This window comes from Macrobrachium rosenbergii, chromosome 34, assembly GCF_040412425.1.
Source record: "Macrobrachium rosenbergii isolate ZJJX-2024 chromosome 34, ASM4041242v1, whole genome shotgun sequence".
NCBI classification, from domain to species: domain Eukaryota; kingdom Metazoa; phylum Arthropoda; class Malacostraca; order Decapoda; family Palaemonidae; genus Macrobrachium; species Macrobrachium rosenbergii.
In genome coordinates, this window is record NC_089774.1 from 4,221,774 (window position 1) to 4,246,797 (window position 25,024).

The 25,024-nt window shown below is 37.8% G+C and overlaps 1 protein-coding gene across 4 annotated transcripts in view; it reads left to right on the plus strand.

Annotated features, from left to right (window-relative positions):
* The first annotated feature begins 9,391 nt into the window (after positions 1–9,391).
* LOC136856071 (ras-related and estrogen-regulated growth inhibitor) overlaps positions 9,392–25,024 on the plus strand; it is a 34,265-nt gene continuing 18,632 nt past the window's right edge. For 2 of the 4 annotated variants that reach the window (XM_067133694.1, XM_067133695.1), the window contains exons 1-2: positions 9,455–9,637; positions 19,915–20,606. In XM_067133694.1, coding sequence (XP_066989795.1) covers positions 20,501–20,606 — 106 coding nt within the window. In that variant the 5' untranslated portion in view covers positions 9,455–9,637; positions 19,915–20,500. Of the gene's footprint in view, positions 9,638–19,914; positions 20,607–25,024 lie in introns of all 4 variants that reach the window. The other 2 variants (XM_067133693.1, XM_067133696.1) reach the window with 2 other exon arrangements.

Sequence of the window (25,024 nt, forward strand, 5' to 3'; positions counted from 1 at the left end):
GTTATGTGTTCTGTTATAAAATTCTTATGACATAAATTCAGGTAATGTAATTTGCACAATACGTATCGGAGAGTTTTGTTTCCAAGGTGATCAAGTTTATTTCAAGTACTGCTTATAATGATTCTCTAGAGTAACTTAAATCGTTCAATTAAAACTTTCGTATATTGTAATTGCATTCAGGGTAATTTGCATAATACGTTATGTTTTCCTATTACAACATTCTTATAACGCAAAGGCAGTTAATGTAATTGGCATAATACGGTTTTGAGGATTGTTTTGATAAGGGAATTAAATTATTTAAAAGAAAAGTACAAAAGCATCATGGGACTGAATATTGACATAATTTTCATTACCAATTATTATTCTTATAATATATATATATATATATATATATATATATATATATATATATATATATATATATATATATATTTAGGTAAATTATGATGGCTTCTTTGTAGACATGATCTTTATGCCTAATTATTATTATTATTATTATTATTATTATTATTATTATTATAATTACTGTGCCAATGACGTTGAAATAAGATAAAACTTTGCAAACATATCGTTTTTTTTACTTACAATTATTTTTATCAGAATAGAAAAATGATACTTCGTCATAGCCCCAATCCATAGATCAAAACAATTACCAGTAAGAAACACATTTCTAAATATATAACATTTAATATCTTTTGCTGACGCAATGGCTATGATAAATAGCAATCAATTATACATAATTTGAATGGGAACTTTTGCATGGTGCAAAAACTTCATATCTTCATTACATTACTTGGATTTTTTTTAGAATATAGCATAGATTTTTTTTTAGAGTATATAACATAGATTTTTTTTAGAACATAGCATAGATATTTTTTTAGAGTATATAGCATAGATTTTTTTAGAACAGAGCATAGGTTTTTTTTTTAGAACATAACAGATTTTTTTAGAACATAGCCTAGATATCATAGGTATTTTTTCAGAACATAGCATAGGTTTTTTTTTAAACATAGCATAGGTTTTTTTTTTAGAGCATAGCAATGATATTTTTTCTTAGGACATAGCATAATTTTTTTTAGAACATAGACAAGATTTTTTTTTAGAACTAGCATAGATTTTTCTTAGAAAATAGCATAGATATTTTTTTAGAACATAGCATAGATATTTCTAATATTACCTTTGATTTTTGTTATTTTGTTTATTTGAATATGAGGCAATAAATCAAAATGATTCAGTTTTAAGATGCCACCTTGGGTAACGTATTCTCAGAGACTGGTAAACACACTGTCCACAGTAACTTACTTTAAAGAAAAATACTACTTTCCTATAAAAGTAGCAGGAGTAGAATATATAAAACTAGTAGCATTAATAGCAAAGCAGCCGTAGTAGTACTAGTAGTAATATGAAGCTATATTTAGGTAGAAAACTTACGGATATTTAGGTTGTCTCTCTCTCAAGAGAGTGTCCCTATTCAGTTTGAATATAATCAAACCAATAGTGTTTAGGACCCATTTCCTGCAAGCAATTTGGACTCACTTCATCGGAATCTCATTCTTCAATACATATTTTGAAAGGGAATGTGTCCCCAAATACTCTCAGACTGGTTAGTAGCATTTTTCGACCCACTAGTAAAATACCTTGAAGACCTACTGAAATAATTTGACTTAGGGTATTGTGAACAGATTGAACAATCCTTTCATACATTATAACCTTGGCTTCCTTAGACACGAAATAAATATTAATATCTTTGTTTACGTTTGGCCTCGGTGCGTCATTCTCTCACACGCAGTTCCAACTTCCTCTGATTGCGAACAATCAAATGCTTTCCCTAGTTTTTGCAATTTTTAATCGCTATCCACAATCAGTGCTGTTATCAGTTACTCCATACTTCATTCACAACCAGTTTATTTTATGTTGTATAATGTGCGTATATGTATGTGTAGACTTTATATATATAAAATAACTGTATGTATGTATGCAGGTGTGCGCGCATTTGGTGTTTAAATATAACCGTCTGATCGCACCCAAATCTTACGTCATCATTTCACTCTATTATCGACAGCGACCCAGACGCATAAAACGGGCTTATAGCTAAAATAAATTTCACAAATAAGCGAACGCATCCTATTTTATCTCTCTCTCTCTCTCTCTCTCTCTGGACTGGCCACGCCCTTAAATTTTCAAATATTCAGATTACCGACTATGCAAGAAAATCAGTCTAGACAGCCGAATGGGACGGGAGACATTTTGGTCAAAGGAAATTCTATTCTTCTGATTGGTTGAAATATGAGTTAGCGGAAAAAAAAAAGAGCAGAGGCAGGGTATTGTTACGGACTAAAGAAGGCTTCTCGTCTGATTGGTTGAATAACAAGCCAGAAAAAAAAAAAAAGAGCAGAGACAAGGAATTGTTACGATCTACGGGAGTCTGGGTCTATACCCAGAGCGGTGGTAATCTCGATAAATGGATTACGTCTATGCAAATGAGATTGTAGCAGGCCTTAGGCGCCAATCTGCGGATTGTAGACGCAACGGGGGGTTGAATGACAACGAGAAAGAGAGAGAGAGAAAATTAAACATTTTGCCTTAGCACTGATCATTCATATCTGTTATTTTTCCCTCTCTTTCCAGCCACAAGTGAGACCAACAGCATTCTACTAACACCCAGATACCTCACGCACTGCTTTGGCCAACAGAGGCGCAATGGGTCCTCACGAAATTGAGCGCTGGTCCTCCCTCTAGCAAGGCGAGTGTCATAACCGCTTCAGCACGAGATCATAATATATTATTGAATCAACTGCCACTTTGGGACTTAGAATTATAATCATTATTATTATTAGTGTTAGCGAGGGAAGCTTTTGAATAATGATATATGTAAATAAAATCCTCTTTCTCTCGCTTACGTAAGACGGACCACGTAACCCACAAAAATCCTCGTTACGGAATAAAACCCATAAAATACTTGGGAGGTATTTTATAGCATTTTAGGGGTCTCTGAAAAATTTCCCATAAGGGGACACCGAGTCACAGAGGATGCCAATTACGAAAGGTATGGGCTCGCCTTTGAGAGAGAGAGAGAGAGAGATGCCAAGGGTCTGTAGCTTCTTCAGGATTTAACAGCCAAACTCTTCCTCTTATTTTATTTTCTGAGTTTTCTTCAGGCCTGGGCAAGCGTTGCACACTAGATTTTCAGTCCAAATAGCCTCTGAACTTGATGCATGGAAGGTTATCAGCCAGGGGAAAACAGAAGCATCAAGGGAAGTCCAAAGCTGGGCAGTGGAGGGAGAGAAGCCTGACAGCTGGTTCTTTTCTATCTCAAAACCATTATTGTTTATGTACTCCTAAATTTATCTATTCGTCTCTTGTTCTGTGGAGGCCTGCTTTGTTAATTGCATTCTTACCATACTCCACCCTTCCAAGTTATGGGATGAGGTTGCAAGCCCCATACCTTTCTTCACCATTGTTGTGCCCAACCACAGTTCTGTAACGACCAGGTACACAATGTCTCTTATATGGGTATGCAGAACGAAGGCACCTCGGTCTGGGCTTCTTAGGAACACCACGCACCTAGGTTCGAGACTTCCGTCTCGACCCTCTCTTACAAAACCGTTGCTTTCGCAGACTCATCAAAACCACCCTCAGGAAACTTTCGATAAACTTTCCCACCAAAGGAAACTTCAATTCGATCACCTCCCTTGCTCCAAACTTCATAACTTCGCTGATTACTCTTTCAGGTGGAGTGATACACGGGAAACGGGTCACTGAAACATTTGCTAAAGTTTGGAGAATTTACAAAGGATGGCCTTGGCGTGTTGGCCTCAATTGATGTTTAAGGGTGTGTGTGTGTGTGCGTGTGTGTGTGTATACAGATGATGTCAAGAGGACACTGTTGATTCCCTGAAAATATCAAGACAATGCTGTCAACTCTGAAAATATCAAGACAATGCTGTCAACTCTGAAAATATCAAGACAATACCATCATCTGACAAACTATCAACTCCTTGAAGATATAAAGACGATACTATCAACTCCAAGACAGTATCAAGACAATACATCAACTCTCTGAGAATATCAAGAAAATTCTATCAACTCTCAAAATTATCAAGAAAATTCTATCAACTCTCAAAATTATCAGGTCAATACTATCAACTCCATGAAAATATCAAGACAAAAACCATCAGCTGGCTGAAAATATCAAGGCAACACTGTCAGCTCACTTAAAAGATCAAGGCAATACATCAACTCTGAAAATATCATGGCAATAATATCTGCTCTGAAAATATCAAGACAATAATATCAGCTCTCTGAAAATATCAAGGCAATACTATCAACTTACAATACTATCAATTCCTTGAAGATATAAAGACAATGCAATCAACTCTCTAAAAATACCAAGACAATACTATCAACCTCCTGAAAATATTAAGATAATTCTGTCAACTCCCTGAAAATATCAAGAAAATACTATCAACTCTCAAAATGATCAGGGCAATACTATCCACTCCATGAAAATATCAAGACAAAACCATCAGCTCCCTGAAAATATCAAGACAACACTATTAGCTCACTTAAAAGAACAAGACAATACATAAAATCTCTGAAAATATTAAGAAAATACTATTGATTTCGCAAACATCAAGACAATACTATCAACTCTCTGAAAATATCAAGAAAATACTGCCAACTCCCTCAAAATACCAAGACAATTTTCTGGAAATGTCAAGATTATACTGTACTTTCAACTCCAAAGATATCAAGACATCACTACCAACTCGCTGAAAATATCAAGAAAATACCATCAACTCTCTGAAAATATCAAGAAAAATACCATCAACTCCCTGAAAATACCAAGACACTTGGAAAATATCAAGACAATATTATCAATTCCCTGAAAATACCAAGATAAATACACAACACAGAGTTCCCAGCAAACGTGAGACATGCAAAATAATATGTCAGACTTTCATTTCTTTTACCAGGAAAAGAAATCTTTCCGCGCTTGCAGAGGTAAAGATACTTGAAAGGTTTCTATTACCAATAATATCCTGAGGCCTGACAGACGTGCATTTTCACACCTTTAAATGATTCCGGCCGGGGATATATTTGCATGCGGCCTCTGGACGGAAAATTAAAAAGCCTTTTGTTATTATTTGTTGTCATGACTGCCGCTGACACGGTGATCAAAGTCGAACCCAGCATTGCATGTGCCACCCTTTTGTACATCATCTTTTTGAATATTAATAACCGTGGATGTATCTGAAAAAGCTGGACGTTCTCTCTCTCTCTCTACAAAGAGTTCCTGCGACATCAATTTGACAATTTTTCCGCCCGTTTGAAAGCAGCTATGAAACGGCAGAGACTGTGTGTGTGTGTGTGTGGAGCCTTTTATGTAAATAACACACGCCTGGACACGTTGATTATCAATATAGGTCAATGTCACTCCAGCGACCTGAGCTTTGAGGCTGACCTGGTACAGAAGCCAAAAGGACACAGCTACAACAGACACGTCAGTTCAAGAAGACAATACAGCCACAACAGACAGATTCTGCCGATTTCATTCGATGGATGTCAACATTCGCCCTTGACATTTCGTCGATTCTCAGGCCTCAGTGGCACCCATGACCGCTGCCACCTGACTCCTCCGTGTTTTTGAAGATTCACTGTGCCTCTCTTGACCCGTGAGACTGGTGGGTGGTTGACTGTGGTGGGTTTCATCCAGGGTTAAAAAAAGCATGTGGCCAATAACCTCAGTTCACAAGATTTATGGACAAGACTATATATATATATATTTTATCTTTCCTGCGCTTTGTCTTCCACAAATCTCCACTCATCTTCAGCCTCCCTTCTCACTGTTCTCATGCAATTAGGTCTGGGTCTTCCAACTCTTCTGGTGCCCACAGGAGTTCAACCGACAGTATCACATACTGCTCTCCCAGAGGTTGGGCGACGGACATGTCCAAACCATCTCCATCTCCCCTCCATCATTATCTCATCCACAAAATAACTGTCATTATGGAACTTCCATAATTTCAATTATGGCTTCATTTCTCACTCCATCCTGACAAAGTTTTTTGGATGTAGTTTCTTTGTCATACGATGATTCATGTTTGTATAGCAATACAGATCTTATTATACTTATATATAATCTTAATTTTATATGTAATTTCAATTTGTTTGATTTCCAAATCCTATTCAAGGGAACTACTGTTTAATCCAACTTTTTTTCAGTCTTTCACCAAATTCCAACTCAAGAGAAATTGTGCTGGATATGATTAATGCTAAATATTTAAGAGATTAAAACTCAACAATCCTTTCTCCATCTAATGTTATTTGAACACTTTATTATTATTATTATTATTATTATTATTATTATTATTATTATTATTATTACTATTATTATTATTCAGAAGGAACAGCAAAGATGAGACCAGTTATCAGAAAAGGAAAAACGATTTAACATTTTGATAAATAAACAGATAAGAATATAAGTAAATAATTAAAATACAGGGATAATTCTGTTTTTCCTAGATTTCATTTGATTCCCATTTCAATAAATACAAACAAACATAAAGAGTTTTTTAAATGAAAATATGAATCAGTCTACGACAGAAATATAAAAAGCGACATAAATCTACCATCCATTAATTTCTTGCATCATACGAGCTCGGATATCGCCTGCCAATTTTATCTATTTTTTTTATTTATATTCTATTTGTGGCTGCCACTTAAGTCCGTCGATACAACTTTTGCAAAAAACATATCACATGAAATTCATGTTCTATTTATAATAATGAAATGTCAAGGAATCATAAAGTTTCAGTTTATTATAGAAACATTTTAACCTCTTAATGAAACTGGGCTTTTAAGGTTGCTGGACACTGCTAGAATGTTATTTATTTTTGAATGATTTGTATAAAGTGATGGTTTTACAATACTGAAGGCTGGAATGAGAATAAATGAATGAATTTTGAATAAATTCCATAACCAAATAAATTCCAAAAAAGGAATGAATTGATACAACTGACAAATAATTAGGTAAAATCCCAACAAAGTTGTCAGACACAGCTAGAATGAATTGATTTTTTTTTTTGAGGTTTAAATAAAATAAATGATCATACTTGTCCTGCAGATGAATCAATTGTGTATAAATAAACTGAAATATTAAATTTAAAAGGGCATAAATACTCGTAGCTTAATAAATGATCTGGCTGAGAGATTAAAACTGGAAAGTATCTAAAAGTTGCCAGATACCATTTGTTAAACGCGTTACCAGAGGCTGCCAGATAGCCATTTAAACATAATATTAGTATTCCTAATGTACTTATCTTTGTTGTTTGAGCTTTATTGTATACTGATATCCACTTCTCTCTCTGCATTTAGCTCGCTCCTTTATCAGGGGGAATCCTGCCTACAGTGTGCCTCTGTGGCCTGCTGTAGGTAGTCATTATGTCCCTAACTACTTTAGTTTATGCACTTTAATTTTCCATCTGTGATGCCTTCCCATTTGGCTGTTCAACTTCTTTAACCTCGACTTGTTTTAGTTTTTACCTTCATGCAGGAGAGGTTGTTTTGTCAAGCTAGATAATAATAATAATAATAATAATAATAATAATAATAATAATAATAATAATAATAATAATAGTTTTATTTAGTTCTTAAAATATATTGGAATATCTTTGCAGCATAAGAAACGGTTTGCTTCTTAGAAGGTTCTAGATGAGGTAGTTGACTCTCTCTCTCTCTCTCTCTCTCTCTCTCTCTCTCTCTCCCTCCCTCTCGGCACCCCAAATTCTGTCCTGGGAACTGACGTAACGATCTACCTATGCAAACAATAATGATTTTAATTCTTCTTCTTCGTGTTTCCTTCCTCCTTCGTTTGTACCTCACGGGAGGAAACTAACCACAAACAACAAACCACGAACAAACAAAGAATCGAGACGAAAGAAAATAGAATAAGATAAAAAAACTAAATTGTTTCGCTGACGCGTCGAGACATATTTATTTTTCAGACCTTCAAGTTCATTGTTGTTCGTCCCTCGGGACAATTTTAGAAAATGATTCTCTCTCTCTCTCTCTCTCTCTTTACTGTGTCAAGAATCTCTGCCAGGATCTCTCTCTCTCTCTCTTTCTCTTTTTCCTCTCTCTTCCTATCCACCCCCTCTCTCTCTTTCTTTTTTTCTCTCTCTCTCTCTATCTCCTTCCCTCTCTGTTTTTCTCCCTAATTTCCTCTTTCTCTCTCTCTCTTTCTTTCTCCTCTCTCTCTCTCTCTCCTTCCCTCCCTGTTTTTCTCCCTAATTCTCTCTTTCTCTCTCCTTTCCCCCCCTCCTCTCTCTCTCTCTCAGTGGGAAAAGGTACATATCTTAAGTTCTCAGCAATTATTTGAAGGATGACGCTGCTAGTCCCATACCCTCCTCCATCCTGACTATAACCCACCACAGCGATCTAAAGCCAGCTACTTAAATCAACTACTTTGGTCAACAGTGGTTAAGAATTGCGTACGATCGGTTTTCCAAATGCGCAAGCACGCGCAGGCAAGCAAGCAAGCATTATACGTAACAGCAAACTCACCGACTCCATTTGGGAGACCTCGGGGATTTGTAAGTCACGTGACCAGGCTTTTATGGCGGTTAATGCAGTGTAAACGGTTCGGTGACGTCACTGGGCGCGAAACGATATATATAACATAATGAGTCTAAACTGTTTTTCTTGGGACTGTGTTCATGAAAATAAATCCTGCTGTTGTTTTGTTCGGTAGGGATGGGTTATATGTCAGCTTGGTGCCTTGCGATGAGAGGTATATAATGAAAGAGGTCTGGTATAGACCTGTGGGCTAGGGTTAGCCTAACTCTAAAGATGAAACTCGCTCGAAACTATTTTAGTGAATATTGATTCAAATCTACACAACCTGAGTTTTATTTTAACAAAAGCGTAATTTATCCTTGAAAATTTAGATCGATGAGAATAATTTGTCTACTTTCTCTCAGAGAGAGAGAGAGAGAGAGAGAGAGAGAGTCTGAATATTTAATCAAATCCTCACAATTCTGGTTCCATTTTAATAAAAGCATAATTTGGCCTTGAAACTTTAGACCAACGAGGAAAAATAAGCCTAGTTTCTCTCAGAAAGAGAGAGAGAGAGAGAGAGAGAGAGAGAGAGAGAGAGAGAGAGAGAGAGAGAGAGAGAGAGGATATTTGTTCAAACTCTGAAAACTCTGGTTCCATTTTAATAAAAGCATAATTTGTCCTCGAAACTCTAGACCAACGAGGAAGAATAAGTCTAGTTTCTCTCCAAGAGAGAGAGAGAGAGAGAGAGAGAGAGAGAGAGAGAGAGAGAGAGAGAGAATCTTCTTTTTCTCTCTTCCTCTGGCACCAGGTTTCGACATCAGCCAGTCAAAGAGGAAGAAGAAGAAGAAGAAGAAGAAGAAGAGGAGCTTGTACATAGTAGTAGCCTGCGATTTGTGACACGCGTCGTCGTCGTCGTAGCCAGTCACAGTCAGTCAAGTCCTCAGTCTCTATCGGACGGTGATCGGAGCAAGAAGGTTGCACAGTGTCCTCTGCCGGAGATCTCGACCAATGCGCGAATTAATATGGCCGAGATTTCAAAGGCGTAAAGGAATAATATAGACTTCTAAACGGTCGTGAGGTAAGAGACATCAGGCTAGTCGTATTTTTTTTTAGGAATGACATTGCCAAAGCTTTTTTGTTTATGTTTGCATAGTTTCGTTATGAATAACGCGTCCATATTTAGATCGTTCTACTTAAGGGCTTGGAATAATAATATTTTAATGTATATTTTAGCAATTTACAAAAGGCAATTACCAATAGCGAAAATTATTGACTTTTTGAGCTAGGTTATTTTCATATCTTCTTTAAAATGTCATATAGGGTTTCATTACCCGTAATGTTTATTTATAAAATTGCAGTAATCAATACTTTACGTAAATTATCAGAAAACACGAATCATCGTCTTAATACCGTGAGGTTACTGATTAAACGTAACGCTTGAGATATGTTGAGAAATATTCTCTCTCTCTCTCCCTCTCTTTCTCTCTAAAACTGTACTTGCACTGAATTGAAGAATTGGAAAAATGATTAGCTATTATTCAAAGAAAGCCTAAAAGTTAATTAACATGCAGAAATAAAACGCAAAGTATCTCTCTCTCTCTCTCTCTCTCTCTCTCTCTCTCTCTCTCTCTCTCTCTCTCTCTCTCTCTCTCTATATATATATATATATATATATATATATATATATATATATATATATATATATATATATATATATATATACAGTATACATACACACACACATAAATACATAAAATGTAATTTATTTATTTATTTATGTGTGAAGAGAGAGAGAGAGAGAGAGAGAGAGAGAGAGAGAGAGAGAGAGAGAGAGAGAGAGAATCTCAGTATTTCCACTCCTATTATAATACATTTCCAATTAAACACCGGATGAATGAGGTCGTTAACTCGGGAAAAGAAAAAAAAAAACTTCAAAACAGGTTAATTGGTTGCGTACTGCGACGTTCACCTGGAAAAACATCCCTGAGTTATAAATATTTCTTCAAGTGATTTTTTAATTATTTTAACTCAACCAAAAAAATAAGAGAATATGATAGTACCCGTGTTTATCTGTCTGTCAGCGTGTTTTCGTTTAACCGAAATAACTCACGAATGGACGAGCGGATTTGGGTGAAAATTGCTATAGATGTTTATTGGGTGATCTTCTTTGTGTGGTGAACTTTTGGTTGGTATCCAGGGAGATTTGGCAATTTGGTGCCATGGAAAGCATTTTGCCCATTACTGGGTAAGCAGGATAGCTAAAAACAGGTGAATGGATTGTGATGTGATATATATATATATATATATATATATATATATATATATATATATATATATATTTATATATGGATATATATATATATATATATATATATATATATATATATATATATATATATATATATATATATATATATACACACACACATATATATATATATATATATATATATATATATATATATATATATATATATATATATATATATATGATGAAAAATTCCAGGAGGAGATGATGAACCCAAGAGTAAAACGTGTACTAGATCGGGAAGAGATCAAGACAGGATACTTGGACAAACATGTTGATGATACTGACATAAACATGCATTCAAGGAATGGCACAGGTGTCAGGGCAGCCCACAGAATTACCGTTTGCCATTTTCGTAAATTTTATAACGCGTAAAAGGGGTACAAGATGGCAGAGAAGGCTCAGAGTAGCGAATCAACAGAAACTTGGCAGATTTGCAATATGCCAAGGATGCTGTTTTAATCAGCGAAATGCTACAGGATTTACAAAGCCTGCTTCATAGAACGCATCATATATCTAGAGAGATTTGACTAAAAATAAACCCTATGAGACTCAATCAATGAGGACAGAGTACAACGCAAAAGATTGAAATAACATCAGCTGGAGAAAGGCTTAATGAGGTTGAATCTTCCAAAGGTTTAGTACAAGTTCTCTTGAGTTGGGATTTAGTGACAGACCCAATAATGTAAAACTAAACAGGCACCTTGAATTAGATTTGGAAATTAAGTATATTGAAATGACATACAAAAGTAAGATTATACAACTCTATTAGATCTGTATTGCTATAAAAACATGAATCATTGTTTGACAAAGAAACTATATCTAAAAGACTTTGTCAGTTTGAGAATTAAGCTTTAAGGAGGATATTAGGAGTCTGATGGCAGGATAGAGTGAGGTATGATGCCATAATTGAAATTATGGAAGTTTCATAATGACAGATATTCTGCAAATGAGATAACGATGAAAGCGAGATGGAGATGGTTTGGACATGTCCTTCGCCCAACCTTAGGGAGAATAATACTTGATAGTAACAGCTGGGCTCCAGTTGGGGCACCAGAAGAGTTACAGGCCCAGACCTACTGACATGAGAACAGTGAGCGAGGAGGGAGGCTGGTGATAAGTGGAGATTTGTGAAAGACAAAGCACAGGAAAGATATTAAAGTTTTTGCTATATAAGTTGGTGGTGTTTTCCATGGCTTGCTTCGTAAGAATGTTTGTTCATTTTATATTATAATAATTTTACATTATAATGATCCTGTTGACGAACTGACAAACAAACAAACAAATATTTATTTCCTTAGTGGAAGGAGGTATAATGAAGAATAAATCTCCTCAGAGGGATGAAAATATAAAAAATAAATAACTCGCCTTAGTTGGAATAAAATATAATGAAAAATAAATCTCCTTAGTGGGAAGATAATGCAACGAAAAAATAAATCTCCCTAGTGGAACGACAATATAATTAAAAAATAAATTTCCTTAATGTAGGAAAATGTAATGATAAAATAAATCTCCTTAGTGGGAGGAAAATATAATGAAAAAATAAATCTTAGTGGGAGGAAATATAATGAAAAAATAAATCTCCTTAGTGGCAGGAAAATATAATGAAAAATAAATTTCCTTAGTGGGAGGAAAATATAATGAAAAATAAATTTCCTTAGTGGCAGGAAAATATAATGATAAATAAATCTCCTTAGTGGGAGGAAAATACAATGAAAAAATAAATCTCCTTAGTGGCAGGAAGATATAATGAAAAAATAAATCTCCTTAGTGGGAGGACAATATAATGAAAAACTAATTCTCCTTACTGGGAGGAAAATATAATGATAAAATAAATCTCCCTAGTGGGAGGAAAGTACAACGATAAATTAATCTTAGTGGGAGAAGAAATAATGAAAAAATAAATCTCCCTAGTAGGAGGAAATAATAAAAAAATAAATCACCTCACTGGGAAAAAATATATAAAAAAATGACAGCCAAATTAATATAAATAACAATAATATTATAGAATAATAAGAACACTATACACTATCCATACTCACTACACAGACCCTCACGTCTCACTGTGATCCATTCACCAACAATGACCCATCGTCTGCCACTCTGACCTTGACACCGGGAAAAATAGACACTTGATTTCCTTTTTATTTATAACTCTGTGATGTTGCAGTTGGTGTTCCATAAAAAAAAAGTTGACATTTCGAAACCTTTCAAAGTATATTTTTGCTTGTGACAGCGTGCGGATGTTGAACACTTTTATCTTTCAAGTTGCGAGAGTTTGAGATATACATGTGTGTATACACACACATATATATAGCCAATGTATGTATGTATGTATTAAATAAATTCAAAATTTTCTAGGATACTTAAGAATAACATAATCCACAACAGAACGACTCCTTACACTGAGTATGTAATTATAACTATCAATAACCAACTATCCCCCTTATAAACAATAAAAAAACAACAAATACCTCAATCTTCTCCCTCAAAAACCCACCATCTAAAAAGCAAAATAAAAGAAAAACACAAAAAAACAAACCTTTAACAGAAAACCCCGGGCGAAATCTATTTACCAGATTGCTTGTCAAAACGGGGAGATTTTATCTCCGTTTGGCTGTCGTCGTATTACGGCGTTTCCCCGGGACATTTTTCATCTCGGGACGTCTTCTTAGCGTCACGGCTGGGGCCTTTTATGATGATCGAACGTCTGGCGGACTGTAAACATGTCTGGGTTACAATTCCGAAGTAAAAACAAAGAAGAAGTGAGGGATTTCTTTCACTCTTCGCTAGTAGTAGTATTAGTATTAGGAAGAGGGGTTTGCCTTTGGAACGGCTCCTCCCTTGCTTGTTTGTATTCCTTTGTGCTTGTTTAAGATTTTTGTCTTTGCGAATCAATAATTCTTTTATAAATTCTTTCCTATTTTCAGTCTCCCCCTTCAGCAGATCTGTAAATAAAGGTATATTAGCTATCAATTCCTCTTTAATTCCTGATATGGCCACTGCACAAAACTGTAGCTGTTTATAACCTCATTATATGCTGGGCAGTAGAGTAAGAAATTAGTTTTGAATGAAAAGTAGTAGTAACTATTAAGGTTTCCCTCTGGAACGGCCCCTCTCGCTTGTTCTATTCCTCATTTTCTTTTAATTTTAAGAGTTGTTACTGAACCTCTTCTGTAGGTATTACATCAGCTGCTACTCCCCTGACGCCAAGGGGACAATCACTCCTGTTTGGAGTCCTCGTAACACCCAACAACCCACTTCTTTCGACATTTCCACTGTGGAAATCAGCCTAGGTTTGCAGAATCTATCGACAACTCCATTCCCTCTGCCACCAAGCTTTGAACCCCTGTAATCTTCCTCAGCGTGTTGGCAGTTCCTTTGGGAGAGGGACAGTGACAAATATTCGGTTCCCCTGAGGCAAATGGAGCCATTCACTCCACCTACGAACGCTGGAAGAGTTAAAGAATCAGGGTTATACACCGTAAGACGACGCCATGCTGATCCCAGGTGATGACCAGTGATATACGATACCATACGTCATCCGGTGACTCCTCTGAAAGTGACTGATGACGCAACTTCAGCTCCCATCCGACTGCCATCTTTGTTAGCACCGAGACGAATAGAGGGTGTCGAAGATCTTGTCGTTTTCCCTGCATTTAGGTCTTTATTTCTCACCGAATAAATCTATCGGGCAATAGAGATATGACCCCGTGCAGTTAACTGACCATCAGGAGCAAAACTCGTTTCTGAGGTCACCAGGGATGGTTCAATAATGATCTGAGCCAAATTTCTACGGCGTAAAACGAGCGTGTATCCAGATATTTTTTTTTTATCATTTTGTAACAACGTCAAATTCATCGTTTACCCCAGCCGTTGTCCAGCCCGGGGCCAGCTTCTACCTTGAAGAGAGAGAGAGAGAGAGAGAGAGAGAGAGAGAGAGAGAGAGAGAGAGAGAGGTTACGCGCAAACAATCACACCATAAGCGTTACATGCTTATGATCTGAGTCGCACTTTCAGCCGCCACGCCTGCATGCCTCTCTCTCTTTCTCTCTCTCACTCTCTCTCTCTCTCTCTCTCTCTCTCCGTGAGCACCAGAGTGACACTGACAAAGAAAACGGCCACTCACTCGGCCTCAAAGAATCCTCTCTATATAAATAGACCCATTATCGAGGAGACTCTACTTCTGAAGTGTTTGTGATCTCACTGAATTGGCAACAACACAATTTAAGCCTTTTTTTGCGCGAGTCTTTACGCAATTGCGCCGGGCTCAAGCCTTGATAAAAGAGGAGGAATGAGCCTTTTGGACTGTCCAGTGCTCGGATGGGTGGCCAACGATAGCTAGAAGCTGTTGGGTCATGTCAAAAGGTCACGAGACTCGAAGCAACACCATTATGAGTCTAGGGAAGATGGCGGAGTGAGAGAGAGAGAGAGAGACGCAGTTGACATCAGACTCATTCTAAACTGACCGGCTCCGTTCCCTTGTCATTTTCCGCACTTTTCCTTCATTTTTATTCATTTTTCCTCTTAATTGTCGCCTCTCTTATTCATTTTCGTCTTTTCCATCGCGCCGTTTTTATTCATTTTTCCTCTAATTTTCCCGGGGGGCGGGCAAAAGCTCAGCCAATCGTGAACAAAACTGAATAGCGGTTGATTCGGAACTTGGGGGGCAAAAATTAAAGCTATTACGCCGACGGGGCGGGCAACCTTGTGCGCCTTACTAGCCCAGGCCGGAAGGAACACACTCAAAAAAGCAAAAAGAATGAGGGAGATAGCCTAAAAGGGATGATAACTATATAAAACATGAAAAAGTTGAAGAAGATAAATAAACTTTTCAGCAAAAACGAAGTGACTGACATTTCTGCCTCCTAACAGATAAAGGTTATAGTTAGCGAAGGGGAAAATACAAGCAGGGAGAGGATTCCGAAGCCTCGTAGTAGAGGGATAGAAATGAAAGTCTCTGGACCGTTTGAAGGTTTAGAGGATTACCAGATTCCTCACCAAGTGATATAATATTAGATATTCATTTGTAGCTTTGCTGTGTGTGTGTGTGTGTGTGTGTGTGTATCTTTTTTCTCACCTCTCTCTTTCTCTCTCTCTCACTTAAATCTCTCCATTTCACTTTTTGGATAAGAATGTAAATAAGCCATTTTGGAATTCAATTCCTGCTTCTGTTTTCCCCGAATCTGGTCTTTCTTCCTTCAAGCCTGGTCTAGAGAAGGCGAGGCGTAGTGAGTCACAGTAAGGCCTGAATTTGCATAACAGTTTCAGTTCAATTCCTTTCTTTTAATTCTCTCGTGTAGGGCTTGCAATCTCATTCCCTCCCAAAGATGTAGATTGAAACACAATTCCCTTCCTTTTTTGGCTTTTTAACGCGGGGCTCGCAACCCCATCCCCTCCCAAAGGTGTAAATGGCCTAGACTTGAAACGTAGAGGGATTTATTATTCGCAAAAATCCCTTTATTTTTTCTCTTTTTAATTAGTTTATTTTTTAAATCAGTGGCGTCAAATGCAGTCTGGGAACTACTTGGTATTCTGGGCACGTTTTGCCCTCAGGATTAAGACGCCACGTACGAGAAAAACGGATCTGGGAATTAAGGCTTAGAGAGAGAGAGAGAGAGAGAGAGAGAGAGAGAGAGAGAGAGAGAGAGAGAGAGAGGTGAGGATGGGTTGGACTGTTTGACCTCTCTCGACGGAAGTAGGTCTTTCTTTCCTAAATTGACCTCTCTCTCTCTCTCTCTCTCTCTCTTTCTCTCTCTCTCACACACATTCATTTCCTCTTTCAAACTTAAGAAAAAAGAAACATGATTCTGATGTGTTCCTGCTATGTTAGGCTTAGGAAATCTCTCTCTCTCTCTCTCTCTCTCTCACACATTCTCTCTTTCAAACATGAGAGAAAGCAGCATGATTCTGATGTGTTCCTGCTAGATTTGCGGCTTAGAAAATCTCTCTCTCTCTCTCTCTCTCTCTCTCTCTCTCTCTCTCATTTATCCTTGACCGGATTATTCTCGAGATACTGGACTTCCTCACGCCGCCATCTTGAGAGAGAGAGAGAGAGAGAGAGAGAGAGAGAGAGAGAGAGAGAGAGAGAGAGAGAGAAGAGGAAGAAGCCTTATGCATTTTAACGCTTTCAAAACAAACACCTCTCGGAGTTCCTTGGGGGACGGTACTCAACGTCCAGGGGTGGAGTCCAGACCGTTCCTCGATATTCCCTCCATTTCAGGAGACAAACTTCGGGAATGAGACTTTCTTCGACTTTCTTCTCGGCCTCACTTTCTTCTCCTTCCCGGCAACTAAACTTTGTCTGGCGTAAAAACGACCCGCTTTTCTTGGTCGCATAAATCGGCCTGGGATTCCAGCTAACGCGGAACACCTGGAATGAGCGACGGCAGCGTTTCCAGGGAGATTCCAGGTTGGGGCTTTGAGGGAGGCTGGAATGAGAAGAGTCCGGGTGTCTAGTTTTTCACGGTGGTTACCAGTCCAGGTACTGACCAGATCCAACTTTCCTCAAGGATACTGTGAAGCTTTGACGTTAAGTACACACATTTATACATACACATGCGCGCGCGCGCGTACGTCAGTATTACGAAAAGAGGCGTAACTCAATATTTTCCATCATATTCGGTTCTGATATTTTTTTATAATAGTAATTGCGGCCATATTGTGTAAAGGTGGGAGTTATGTATTACATTCGAAGGTCAGTGAGTTGCGCAACAACGAGGACAGAGAGAGAGAGAGAGAGAGAGAGAGAGAGAGAGAGAGAGAGAGAGAGAGATCTGTCTGATATTTTTATTGTCCAATATTTTGCTCAGGCAGAAATTGAATGTTCCAGTATTCTGATCAGGATGAAAAGAAAACGGGATTATGGTAGTCTTCTTAAATGAGATAAACAAACACAGACTTCATAATCAGAGACGAAACACGTACAAACAAACTGAGATTACATAGAAAACAGCCAATATAGAAAAAGAAAACAATAAAGAAACAAATAAAAACAAAAAGACGTCTAAATGCGTCCCAGACAAACACAAAAACAATGAGAAATATATTATGACGCTACAGAGTTTTAGAAAATTAAAAAATGAATAAAATTTCCCTGACGCGATCAGAACATCTTCCATACACGGCAGCAGAGGGGTGCTGACAACTGACAACCAAGGTCTAGAGACTCCTGACATCGCTGATCGCTGACAACAACAGCAGACGGGTTCACGGGGCCAGCAAAAGTCACCGGAGCGGAAATTCTGATAAAAAATATATATATATTTCCTTACGGGAACGGAAAAGTGTATGTACTTGGGTCATAACAAGATCAGGTGCGATGATATTAATCTTGGGGTGGGGGCGGGGGGCGTTTAGAGCTGGCTCTCTCCCTTTCTCTCTCTCTCTCTCTCTCTCTCTCTCTGTATTCAGGATTTTATTAACTAGGGTCTCTCTCTCTCTCTCTGTCCCTCTCTCAATACACAAAACTTTCTCTCTCTCTCCGTATCCAGGATTTTATTAAGTAGGGCCTCTCTCTCTTTCTCTCTCACACAATATACAAAACTTTACTAATCTAAAAGCTTTTACTTATCCTCTCTCTCTCTCTCTCTCTCTCACTATAGTGAGGATATTAATATAGGACACCAGGCTCTCACTCTCTCTCTCTCTCTCTCTATCCAGGATTTTATTAACCTAGGGTCTCTCTCTCTCTCTCTCTCTTTCTCACTATAGTGAGGATATTAATATAGGACACCAGGCTCTCTCTCTCTCCCTATCCAGGATTTTATTAACCTAGGGTCTCTCTCTCTCTCTCTCCCTCACAATACACAAAACTTTCTCCCTCTTTCTCTCTCTCTCACACACACACAATATACAAACCTTTATTAATCTAAAAGCTTTTACTTATCCTCTCTCTCTCTCTCTCTCTCTCACTATAGTGAGGGTATTAATATAGGTCTCCAACCTCTCTCTCTCTCTCTCTCAAGACTTTCATTTATAAACAGAAACAAACAAGCAAAATAAAAACCTATTTAAAAATACTATATCTTTCAAAACTGGCGAGTCTGCTGCAATTTAACCACTATTGTCTTAAACAAAATATCTCGAGAACGGACAGACAGATTTTGATGAAATCTGGTGAAATCAGACATTAGACGATTCCCCCCAAGACCATATATTATACCTTTCTCGTGACAGCCTGGTGGCAGAATGGTGAACTATTATCCCTAGGAATTGGAATTTGATTCCAAGAAAGGAGGGAGAGAGTTTCTTCGTTTCATTCCCAGTTGGATTCAAGGCTTTCAGTGAAAAATTTATCCAATAAATGAATGTTGTATACATGAATCTATTAAATGTGAACATCGATTATGTATGTATGTGTGTGTGTGTATGTGTGTAAGTGCATCCACACTACAGTAAAACCTGTCATAAACATGTCGGCAACTTATTGCACACACGTAATGAACGTGCTGAATACAAGTTGAATACATGTTGAATAAAATCATACAATAATCCGGCATTTGCCAAAGGTTTATTAGCCAAGCACAGTTGTCGACTTGTTTACAACATGTTTGTAAACAAGTCGACAACATGTTTGTGATATGTATGTGATAAGTGGCTGACACATGTTTAAGACATGTTTTACCAATGGTGTTTTCCGTACAGCTGCTACAGCGTATAATCAAGACCACCGAAAACAGATCTATCTTCCGGTGGTCTCGGTATAATGCTGTATGAGCCGCGACCCATGAAACTTTAACTGCGGCCCGGTGGTGGCCTATCCTATATCGTTGCCAGAAGCACGATTATGGTTAGCTTTAACCTTAAGTAAAATACTACTGAGGCTAGAGGGCTGCAATTTTGTATGTTTGATGATTGGAGGGTGGATGATCAACATACCAATTTGCAGCCCTCTAGCCTCCTCAGTAGTTTTTAAGATCTGAGGGCGGATAGAAAAAAAAGTTTTCTTTTACTGAAAACTAAAACTAGTTCAATCAAATGTCAATGTCAATTGTCAGGAACTGTGTCTTGTGGAATAAATCTTCTTTATTTTCCATTTGTTCCAGATCGAGGGACCCAGGAGCCTGCAAACTGGAAACTACGCCGAATGCGCTTCAGGAACACAGCCACCTGCCGTGGCTTCAGAAAAGTGCCGAAATCTCAGAATCTAATTCACGGGTGTTTGTGAAGTGCCTGTCCTGAGCAAGGGCTAGTGAATGTGCTTTTGGGGGAAAGTTGCCAAAATGATGTGCCGTTGCAAAGGAAAGATCTGATGCATTTGATTACAGAGTGGAACTATTTTTTTGGTGTTTATAACTATGACTGCATTTCTTACATGCTGTGAACCCATTAGCTAAAAGAATAACTGAGTTTCACCTTTTCAATTTAAACTGTGCAAACAAATGACTTAAACTGAGGACTAAGCTCTTTCAAACTGACTGGCTTTGAGCAACAGTTTTATCATGGAATTATCAGTGTGAATAAATCAACTCGGTCTAGATCAAGTTGGCCGTATGCCAGAACGGGCTCTTGCTCCAAGGCAGCTCGTGACTAACTTGCTGTCTATGTAAAGTGAAGCCCAAGTTCTGGAAGATGTTTTAAAGAAGAGGAAGTGGAGGAAGAAGAGTGAGGAGGGAGTTCCATCTTCAAGAGATGTCTTCTCCTAAGTCTCCTAAATCTGCTCTGAGCAAGATAGGCCTAGGGAGGCCTAGGCCGCTCAGGGTCCTGGTTCTCGGGCAGTCGGGAGTTGGAAAATCAGGTGAGTCAGTTTAAAACTCATTAATGCTATCAGTGTAGTTTGACGAGACCACTTCTAGCCTCTCACAAGACTCTCCCGAAGGGTCTGTCTTTAACGCATGTTTGCAATGGAGGAAGTATCTTTTGAGTTACACAGTTAAGTAAAAAGGGACCTAAAGTTATGAATGAGAAGTGTAAGTAAAGATATCTTAGGTGACTTCACTCCTTAGTAGATGTAAGAGAGAAATTTTAGGCTACTGCAGTTCTTAAAAGTACTCACTCCATCGACTAAGGACTGTGTTTACTCTGGAAAAAATGTCTCCATCTGCATCGTTTATTTTGAGAACTGTTATGTAGCCTGGCCTTACCTAACCCAAAAACAACTAGTTTGAGCCTTTCCCAGAAATATATATCACTACACTTCAGGAGTTGTTTCATTATATCTATATGACTGACAGCTAAGGGAAGTGTCTCCTCTATCCATCACACGCCTGCAATTCATTTCTGACACACTGGTATCCTTTAACATTAGGAATGGCCAGCTGCCGAGGCATGACAGTTCAATGTCGAACATTTTTATGTGGGCACTGGCATTAGAGACATAACGGCTCTCTTAAACCAGTCAGTCACTTGAGGCCATTATACCCCAGGGATGCCATCAGCCACTTACCAGGTAAGACAGTGTTATCAGATAAATGAGAGTAACTACTGTTTCTGAATGCTTCTTGCCCAAATTATCTTCTAAATTCATTAATCTGACCAAGATCACGCCTCTACACTCTGAAACTGCTTCAATAAAGTCCAGAGACTGTTCATTAACTTCCTTGTTTCTGGAATATTCAAAGTGATTCTGGATAAGTTTTCCATGACCCCTAATTGTGTCTTGAAATCTTCTGCTGCCTTTAATTTCACCCCCCAAAAAGTGGAACGGTACATTCTCCTGCAGAGCAGTGGAACAACACTAGATGTATTAGCCACAGTACCCAAACTTTCTGAGGGCATCTACAATACCCAAGATACCAAAGAGATTCCAGTCTGCACTTCACAGAGGCACAAAACTGGAAATTAGAAGTGGAAGAAGACTGATTGAGAATAGTAATTATGTAGAATGGATCAAGATTTAAGAGGTTTGTGGTATCCAAAGTTGACTCAGTTTCTCTACAAATGTCCAAGCATCCTTCAGTTATATACTGGCTTCTGCAAGTGGACAAGAACTGCCAAAACAACAAATGAGGTAGAAATGGGCGCCCTTGCAATAATGGCAAGGAAAATTGCTATCAAAAACTACGGATGCCTAAATGAAAAAACAAAAAACACAACACCCCACAAATGTAGGTATATACAAAGAGAGAGAGAGAGAGAGAGAGAGAGAGAGAGAGAGAGAGAGAGAGAGAGAGATAAAAGCACATGCACAGACACGTGGTTTTAAGGTACACCCTTCCAGTTGATCAGAACTTGTGCCTTGAACATGTGGACACTTCCCCATAAATATATGTTTAAATCAAGCATTAACCTTCTGAACAAACTACAGTGAGTTGGGAAAACAGCTGAATGACATTTGATGAAAGTAACAACTCAAATTAAGCAGTTCTGGAAGAAAATCACGAACACGCACAGAAACCAAAGCGAGACTCTCAAACGGCACAGAAAACGGGGGAGGGTTGTCCACTGACAGAGACTCTGACCATGAATGGTTTGGCGTTACCCCACCAAGGGTCACTGAATAAGAGAAAGCAGGTGAGTGAATGGGTATCTGTGGCACGTGACATGGATCCAGAGGGGTAATCGATACCCCCATGCCTCCAGAAACGACGATACTGTAAGAGAGGGTGGAGGAAGTAAGTCCAGAAACACGTGGCGTCAACGTTCTGTTCTGAAGATCTGACCAAGGAAGGTTGTGTACTTTCAATCATTCAGACAGGACAACACCAAATTCTGTACGTTAAGTTTGTTTATTCGTTACACTATCAGTGTTACACACTAAAAATAAATGTATGGAAACACATTGCATATATTCATACAGGAATGAGAAACAGGTTTCAACCAGAGGTCAGGCAAACCACAGTCTCTCTCTATCTCCCTATCTCTCTCTCTCTCTCTCTTGATTTATACATATACCTTTTATTTGTTTGATCTATTTACCTCATAATATTTTCGCTAATAATAATAATAATAATAATAATAATAATAATAATAATAATAATAATAATCCATAATTGTACTGAGAATTCAAGAGATCATTCGAAAACGATATCACACTTATTACAAAGCTACGAACATTCTTCAACATTTACAATAATAATAATAATAATAATAATAATAAAATTAATGACGTCAATACCACCAAGGTTTTTCCAATTTTCGATTAGGATTCTTCACAAAGGCACCTTAGATTACATAGATTATCCAAATGGCCCTGTAATAAACTGTGCGCCTCAATAATTTCATTTAAATGACTGTCATTAGTAAAATGGAGAAGCCATTAACTCTTAATGCTACACAGAATCTGTTTGCGTCATCGTATTTACGAAAACCTCGATTCCTGGATTCCAGAGACCTCACTGGAACAGATAGAGGAGGTAAAGACAGAATCTGTCTGCGTCAATATACGAAAACCTCGATTCCTGAATTCCAGAGGCCTCGCTGGAACGGACAGAGGTGGTACAGACGGAATCTGTCTGCGTCAATAAACGAAAAAACCTCGGTTCCTGAATTCCAGAGACCTCACTGGAACAGACAGAAGAGGTACAGGCGGAACCTGTCTGTGTCAATAAACGAAAACCTCGATTCCTGAGCTCCAAAGACCTCGCTGGAACAGAAAGAGGAGGTACAGACAGAATCTGTCTGCGTCAATGACCGAAAACCTCGATTCCAGAATTCCAGAGGCCTCATCGGCACAGCAGCCAGAGGCTGGACTCACACAGACCGACAGACCGACAGACCGCCGAAAGGAGACAGCGGTAACAAGCGATAATACACGGGAGAAATCGAAGACGATTCCGCGGTCTCAGTTGAAATCCTGCCTCGCCACAGACCGAAAGGCGAGCCGGGGATGACCAAAGTACTCGTTAAATCTACGGCAGAAGGAGGAGGAGGGAGGAGGAGGAGGAGGAGGAGGAGGAGGAGGAGGAGGAGGAGGAGGAGGAGCAGGAGGAGGAGGAGAATAGGAGGAGGAAGAGGCCGGAACACCTCACGTGTTCCATCCAGTCCTTGACGGTTCCTGATGTATGCGTCACTGAGGACCTGTCTTTGATCTAGAATGACCTCAAAAGGATTTATTATTATTATTATTATTATTATTATTATTTGTAGCAGCAGGTCAATCACACAGCAGCTGTCCAAAGTTCATTTATCCCTTGAAGAAATGAGAAATCTGGAAATAAGTAGAACACGTGATAATAATAATAATAATAATAATAATAATAATAATAATAATAATAATAATAATAATAATAATAATAATAATAATAATAATAATGTGATAAACGGACGATGATGGTTACTGGAACCGGTGGTAGAACCCACAGACCTTACAATTGAAAGCCCAGAGCACTACCATACTACCCACACAAATATATATATATATATATATATATATATATATATATATATATATATATATATATATATATATATATATATATATATATATATATAAAAACAAAAAAGAACAAGAATACCAGATGCTTAATTATCAAAGGGTAACGAACAGAAAGATAATCCGAGATCACGCGGTCACAAACTAACACCATAGACCTGTATAACCGCAAGAGATAAGGAAGTTTAGCCATAAATAATAAAAAAAAAATTATAAAATTTAATACCAGATGATTAATTAACAAAAGGGTAATAAACAGAAAGGTAATCCAGGCTAATTCCCTTATTGATGAAAGGTTATTTAGAGATTCTTAGAATTTTAAAGCTTTCCAACGTAAATGCTGTTTTCAGTAATTTGAATTGTTGTGATTTTAGCAATATAAAATTCTCCTAAAGATGTCTCTGGCTGCTTCCATGAAATTCCTTGTATAAAAAGTGTGATAAAATATATGATGGACAAACTGGAAAAATATCGAATGCATTATTCGTACATATGAGAGATTCAGATCATCCTATTAACTGGAGTGAAGCCAGATTTTTAATCCCTTGCAACGACCCAGCTAAAAGGAATATCACTGAATCTTGTTTCATCGAGTCAAATAACGGAAATGTTCTAAATTTAAGTCTTGGTTTGTTTAAACTTGATGCCTTCATAATTAAAATAAAGTTGTTGATAAATATACGCAACCAAATTAATCAGTTTTATACATGTTTCTGGAATCTGAATGGGTAAGATTCAGTAGCGCTTGTAGTTAGGTCTATGGTTTTAGTTTGTGACCGATTGTAATAGCCACAGTGGCTTCTTAACTCCCCGATTTCTTAAATCTTTTTGAATACGATTGT